This window comes from Diaphorina citri, unplaced genomic scaffold (assembly GCF_000475195.1).
Source record: "Diaphorina citri unplaced genomic scaffold, Diaci psyllid genome assembly version 1.1 scaffold4421, whole genome shotgun sequence".
Taxonomy (NCBI): domain Eukaryota; kingdom Metazoa; phylum Arthropoda; class Insecta; order Hemiptera; family Psyllidae; genus Diaphorina; species Diaphorina citri.
The window spans coordinates 2911-10538 of record NW_007381820.1 but is presented as its reverse complement, the minus strand read 5'-3'; the positions used below and the strand labels follow the sequence as shown (position 1 = coordinate 10538).

General features: G+C 40.3%; 1 protein-coding gene across 1 annotated transcript; it reads right to left on the bottom strand.

Annotated features, from left to right (window-relative positions):
- Nucleotides 1–840: 840 nt before the first annotated feature.
- Nucleotides 841–6888, bottom strand: LOC103521034 (hydrocephalus-inducing protein homolog; the record flags this gene model as incomplete). Its single annotated transcript, XM_008486138.2, has 4 exons — nucleotides 6787–6888; nucleotides 2080–2252; nucleotides 1352–1570; nucleotides 841–928 (listed from the first exon to the last, which is right to left on the bottom strand). Coding segments are annotated over exons 1-4 (502 nt in total), but the record flags the coding sequence as incomplete, so codon positions are not given.
- Nucleotides 6889–7628: the final 740 nt, after the last annotated feature.

Sequence of the window (7628 nt, the reverse complement as noted above, 5' to 3'; positions counted from 1 at the left end):
AAATAGGAGAGTACGATCTTCCGTAGCAAACACTGTGTAGGCAGACAACTGTAAATGTAAATCGCAAAATGTAAACCTTTAAATGTATCTAAACATGCAAAACTAAAAATATAAAAATAAAAATCTGAAAAGGTATGTGCAATAAATGTAAATCGCAAAATGTAAACCTTTAAATGTATCTAAACATGCAAAACTAAAAATATAAAAATAAAAATCTGAAAAGGTATGTGTAAATCTAAAAATATACATGAATTTAAATCGGTAAATCTAGATCTGGAAATATAAATCTACAACGGTAAATGGTAATAGAATAATACAAATGTAAATCTAGCTTTTATCTGTGTAAAAAGCGTGTTGGTATTCACTTGCTGTTTGTGTTGGTATTCATTTAGATTTTAGTTTATTGATTTTACTCTTTAGATAGACACACTTTTGATCTGACCTAGTGGGTATGAGTAGATTGAACGAAACTTTACCCTGACCATGCCTTAAGCCTTAAGTCACAATAACTAGCATAAAAGTTTACTCTGATCATGCTGTACGGGAAATACAAAGAATACATTTTTGGAAAAATTTGTTCCAAGTACTTTCTTCAGTATTTTATAATAGTAGTGAACTGTAAATAGTTAGAAAAAAATATCCCCGAAGGCCAAATAACGGCTCCAACAATTTCTTTCATGGCACGAAAATTTATTTTATCCAAAAGGGCCTGCTTGGTCTTCCGGAGTTTTTGGGCAGTTTTGTGCCCAATTTTTCATCAGAATTAGATTTTACGTTCCACAGTTATCGCGTAGCTACGTAACAAATATAGAAAAAATGTAACAAATACACTGCAGGTACCTGTTTCCATGAGTAGTAGAGGAACTGTTTCTTTCAGTGGTATCACTTTGAATACGTCACTCTCATTCTTCAACAGCTCCAGAATAACCTGGAAATAACAATCAAAGTCGGTTTGGAAACATTGAAACAAAACGGATATAATAAAGAGACAAGAGAGCATTCTTTCTAATTTTGTGTACTTTGTGTCTCTTTGTGTGCCATTATTTTGACCGCAAACAATAGCTCAAGGACAAAAAAAATTGCAAATTCAACTTATTGAAAGCCACGCAATATTTGTGTCCAAATTTACGTCATCGCTTTGAGGACTGACCATGAAGTAACTACTCAAGAAAAGCAAAATTTCATTAGGAAATTTCCTTTCTTTAGACTTGAGAACATTTGCGTCAATTTTCGTTGCACTAAATCGAACTAGGTTTGAGCGTTTGAGACTTATCGCGCAACAAACAGACGGATAAATTAACAGTAAGATAGTCACTCTCGAAACCTTGGAACGCACTTCGTTCGATCTTACCTGAGCGCGAACCTTGCTCGTGTTCTGAAATTTCAAACTCTTCATAGCGCGCCTCCCTACCAGGGTCGGATTCATGGACAGGGTCAAGTTGAGATCATCGCCCAGGCGCGGCTCCAGGATTGAGATCTGGGGTACGGTCACTTGGCCTAGGACGGTGAACGAGAAACGTTCCATCCCTGGTCGGGCTGGTAAGGTGATGTCTACTGTACCCTTGTAGTCCTGAGGATGAAGAGGAGGTCTATGAAAAAAGGGCCATTTTTTTGTAATTAAGAGGGTTAATAAAAGGAACTGTAACAACGGAGGTTTTATCGTCCCGAAATCGAGAGAGGAGGACAGGATAGGAAAATGCCAACCGAAAATAAAAAAGTTTGCCCTGGGCGGGACCGGGAATCGACATAGCTCTTTCAAGGCAGGCGCGCTACCTTGCAAGCTAACGGGCCAGATCTAATACCACCTTTATCAATACTTACCCTATACATATACTTGGTTTTTATTTATCTTAAGCAATTTTTTTACAAATATAATTGTTAATCTGTTCCAAAAACCTTGTTTGCAGACTACTGGCACAAGCACAAGCTCTGCTTATACGGATGGGTATACCATTTATAAAAAAAAATGTATGTTCTGAGTTTTTTTTATCGATCAAAAATAAATGGAAACTTGTTAATAATAATAATACTGAAAGCAAAGGGTCTTTTCAGTCTCATTCCGGGAATTTTTGAGTTTACCTCAATACTGGCAGGTTTGAATGTGAGCTGTACTTTCCGATGGCTATGTGGTGCTATAGTAAACTCTTTAGCATCTACATCAAACACATCTTCTTGTTTGATTGGGTTTGGATTGTCCACGCTTTGTTTTTCCTTACGACGAGCACTGCTCTTTGTGATATTCTTGGCATAGGCTGGGGAGGAGAAGGAGGAGGCGAGGGAGGAGAAAATAATAAATAATAATAATAAATAAATGCAGTTCCTTTGTGTTATTATGTCACAACTTTGGTGCTCACTGCAACATTGTAGGATTTTCCCAATATCTCAAGAAGCCCTGGTCGGGCTGGTAAGGTGATGTCTACTGTACCCTTGTAGTCCTGAGGATGAAGAGGAGGTCTATGAAAAAAGGGCCATTTTTTTTTCCTTTGTAATTAAGAGGGTTAATAAAAGGAACTGTAACAACGGAGGTTTTATCGTCCTGAAATCGAGAGAGGAGGACAGGATCAGGATAGGAAAATGGCAACCGAGAATAAAAAAGTTTGCCCTGGGCGGGAATCGACATAGCTCTTTCAAGGCAGGTGCGCTACCTTGCAAGCTAACAGAGCGCGTAGCGCGACCGTGTGTGTGTATGTGTGTAGTGGATGTGTGTGGTGTGTGTGTGATGGGTGTGTGTGTGGTGTGTGTGTGTGATGGGTGTGTGTGGTGTGTGTGTGTGTGTGTGTGTGTGTGTGTGTGGGTGTGTGATGGATGTGGTGTGTGTGGTGGGATGTGTGTGGTGGGATGTGTGTGATGGATGTGGTGTGTTTGGTGGGATGTGTGTGATGGGTGTGGTGTGTGTGGTGGGATGTGTGTGATGGGTGTGGTGTGTGTGTGGGTGGGTGTGGTGGGATGTGTGTGGTGGGTGTGGTGTGTGGTGGGATGTGTGTGATGGGTGTGGAGTGTGTGTGTAGTGTGTGTGTGTGTGTATGTGTGTGTGTATGTGTGTGTGTGTGGGTGTGTGTGTGTTGATTTGGTGTGTCGTGGATGTGGTGTGTGGTGGTGGGTGTGTGATGGGTGTGTGTGTGTGTGTTGATTTGGTGTGTCGTGGATGTGGTGTGAGGTGGTGGGTGTGTGATGGGTGTGGTGTGTGTGGGGGGAGTGTATTTGTGTGTGTGGTGGTCCCGTACAAAGGACGGGTCAACCACTAGTCTAAAAATATACATGAATTTAAATCGGTAAATCTAGATCTGGAAATATAAATCTACAACGGTAAATGGTAATGGAATAATACAAATGTAAATGTAAATCTAGCTCTTATCTGTGTAAAAAGCGTGTTGGTATTCATTTGCTGTTTGTGTTGGTATTCATTCAGATTTTAGTTTATTGATTTTACTCTTTAATTAGACACACTTTTGATCTGACCTATTGGGTTTGATAAGAGTAGATTGAACCAAACTTTGACCATGGCTTAAGTCATAATAACTAGCATAAAAGTTTACTCTGATCATGCTGTAGGTCAGGGGTTCCCAACCGGAGGGGGGGGGGGGCGGGGAGCCGTTTCAGGGGCGCGAGCATTATCTGATTAAAAAAAAAAAAAAAAAAAAAATCTAGTGTACCTACCTTAAATCGTGTACATATTTTTTTGCAAGTATTTTTTCTCATTTTGAAATTGTTTAAAGTTTAACTAAAGGGTACTAACAGAATACCGTACAATGCACGGGTACGGTCCGTACACCTGTTTCATATAAATAATTGACTTTTTATTCATTTCTTATTATACTTCATAACTATAGTTTGGGGTTGTGGGAGGGGGGGGGGGGGCGTGAGATGTTTATTTATTTCCAGGGGGGGCGCCAGCTGAAAAAGGTTGGGAACCCCTGCTGTAGGTTATAATGGGTTAGGTATAACGTTAAACTCTACGCTAAATAAGGAAGATACTCACAAATCCCTCAGCACCATCCACCAATGGCTGGAGATGGGCACCTATTATATTGGCTTCTTGGAATATGAAATTCAAGTTGTCTAGCTGAATTTCCGGCAGGTGACCTTGCGCTGACATTTCGATGGACACGGGTTCGAAGCCCGGTGGTTGGTTGGAAATAGTACACAGGATTGTCTGAAAGAAGACCCGAATAAGTGGTAAAGTAAGGAAAGGTCCAATGTTTTTGTTGATGAACAGGATTTTTCGCACCTCGGCCGTGACGTACAATATCGAAAGTTTACAAAATTTGTCGGTGTTCAACAAATCGATTTAGATCCTGTGATCTAGATCTTTAATGAGGAAACCTCACCTCAAATCATAATGGTGGGTCCAGACTTGTGCAATGCAACGTGCAATACCCACCATAATATCAGATTTCCTGCTTTCCCATTTTTATCGCTCGGATTTCAAACGGCTCTTCAATAAAATTGAGCTCACTAATGGCACATCTTACCACTGAGAGTTAACACAGTGTCAAGGGTTTTCTTTGACATCACCCATTTCATTCACACAGGCCAGTATTTTTTAAACTCTGATTTAACTGAAAACTGTCCGAGTTAAGATCGGCCATAAGTGTACCCCAGCTGTATGTACAAGATTACTTCCCTTGTTACCTACTATATGAGAACAGATTTGAGATTACTTTACCTCGGAATAAAAGTAAGATCTTGTCTGAGTTAAGATCGGCCATAAGTGTACCCCAGCTGTATGTACAAGATTACTCTTATCCTATAGGAAGGAAAGTAATGTAATCGGGTCAAATTTTCGATGGTCAGTTTTTAGTGCCAAAACACGTTTTGAGGTTCCTAGCTAGAGCCTAAATCCAAAGTTTCAGCCATTGGTCCGTGTGTGTGTCTGTAAACAAAATATCTCGAGAACGGTAAGAGCTAGAGACTTGAAATTTGGTATGTAGATGTCAAATGTGACAGGGATGCGACACGAAACTTTTGGTTAAGACCGGTGCAACGGTTGGAGGCATTTTACCGCTTTTTAGCGGTTTTCGGTGTAATTTAACAATATCTCGGGAACGGTATGAGCTAGAGACCTAAAATTTGGTATGTAATTCACAAATGTGACAAGGATGCAACACAAAACGTCTGATTGAGATAGGTTCTGCGGTTGGCGGTATTTTTACCGCTTTTGGACAGATTTCGACCGTTTTTTGGCGGTCTTCAGCTATACCGACTAAACTGTTAGAGATATTGTAAAAGTTAGGGTAAAAGAACACTCAAATAAGCATCATTCAATAGGATAAGGAAAGTCGTGTGATGTTCACACCAGATTTTTCAACTTACCACTCCCTGGAACTCTTTACTAGGCCGTATGGTGATGATGAACTCGCGGCTCGTGCCGGGACTTAGATGTCCTAAATTCGGGAACACCACAACATCAGCCGTCTCTGATACAATCGTGTAACGCCAAGTGTAATCTTCTGATACGTTACCTAACTCAAACCTAGGACAATATGAGGAAAAAAGGGCTTTGTGTAAAAATCAGGAAAAGGGGCACTTTTCTTTACCTACCTCTGTTTAGACAGCGAGAGTCCTATGATGGTAATGTAAATATAGTATATTCTATTCTACCGCAGGAGTGGCCAAGACGCTCGCCTGGTAAACAGGAGGACGTGGGTTCAATCCCAGTCATGAAATTTCATTAACACTGTTTGAGAATTTGATTATAATGATAGTAGTGGGCTACTGCTGGCGAGGCACCCTTTAGTCCTATTTGATCAATTTGTAAAAGTTAGGGTAAAAGAACACTCAAATGAGCATCATTCAATAGGATAAGGAAAGTCGTGTGATGTTCACACCAGATTTTTTTTTTTTAAAGAGGTTCCTTTCATGTAATGATTTAAAATCAAGACTAGAGCCCGTTCTCCCTTTATTCCCAATATAAGGTTTAAGTCACCCATCCATTTATTGGCCTTGCTCGGCGTAGCTTAACATAGGTGACGCTAAAACCGGTCTTAAAATAACGACTGAAGTGTTATCTAAAACTTTCTCGCTTTGAGTTCATAGGTCGTCACGACAAATTTCAAGATCATAGCTCATTTGTGTTAGAAAATGTGAAAAAAATCCCCCAAAAACCAGTTTTTTTTGTATAGGTCGACTAGGTTTGGATAAGTCCTTCTATAGGGTCAGACAGACAGAGTGACTGACATCAGGATAAAATCCGCCCCGGGCGGGAATCGAACCCGCGGCCTAGCGCTTACAAGGCAGACGCACTACCAAGCTAACTAGGCTGGCATATACCAAGCTTTAAAAAGCTTGTTTCTTATTATAATATCGGAGTTGGATTCAAACAATATTATTCGCGGGTTTTCCAGGTGATTTATTGCAATCGCAATATGGGCAGCGTGTTTCAATAAAGAAGGTAAATTTATTAGATGTACTACCTATACGGTTAGTCCAGTGGTAACGCGCTTGCTTGCCATGCAGAAGGTCCCGGGTTCGAATCCCACCATCGACAAAAAATTTGTAATCGTTTTTCGATTGCAAATATTTCAACGGGTTACTTTCTGGTGTTCTCGTGTTGACCCAGCACCCAAATGAGGAGTATTGTGCCTCTTCTCGCCCATCTGATGAGAGGCATACTACGACAGAGACCACATGCGTCCAATGTAGCAGTTGTTTCATTGCTACGAAATAAAAACGGCGGTGAAACTTTTCAGAAAAACCCAAAAAAAAAAAAAAAAAAAAAAAAACAAAAAAAAAAAAACCTATATTAGAGGAATTAAATTATCTAGAAGAATATATTTATTTGACTACCTGGATTATCAGAGCCCGTCATAGTTATAAGGATAACAACCTCAGCTGGGACTCTACCGCTGTTATAAAGGCGTAGGTCTATTTGAGATGATTCGCCTATAGGAACACACAATAGTCCGTCCCTTATACCTTTTTATTACTATTGTAATAATAAAGGAAGGACGGACTAAAAAGCACGATTTTTATTACTTGTTTATTCAATATTTAAGTTCTTAAGTTTCAACTTCTCTTAGAGCCAAAGTTCTTCATAATTTATACGAGGTAATCGATTCTTTCAAAATTGAATGTAGAAAATCATTCAGTCCAAAGTTAGAACTCAGAATTCACTTCTTTCCCTCCACAAGTGACACACAAAAACTCACCTATGCCATTTTTCCTCGCCTAGGGGAAGCGCCCCAAAGTCGTGCCGATAGTTATGCACCCCCACAGGATACAGGCTGACATCTCCAGACTGGAGGGGGGTGGGTGATACATTTTTGTTACGCCGGGTGGGAGATTTGGTGTGCGGGGTAGGAGGAACGGAGGGGGAGGTAGCAGGGGGAGGGTAGGAGATGGAGAGAGGCATCGCATCCAGACCTTCGATGTGGAGGTGGTCGTCATGTCCTATGCCTGGAGTGGAGGTGACATTTTAGGATATTATTTACAGGCGATGTTTTTTGTTGGGATATCATGACTTTTTGTCGGTCCTTTCCCATTTGTCGTTCGGAAAAAAAATCGGATGAAACTCACAAGTGGGAACGGGCCTTTATTTTTATTATTACTAGGAATAGTAGGATTTCTTATTGTTATTGTATGGATGCATGGTTCATATTTTCAGTAGATATAAGATTACAAGCGTGGAA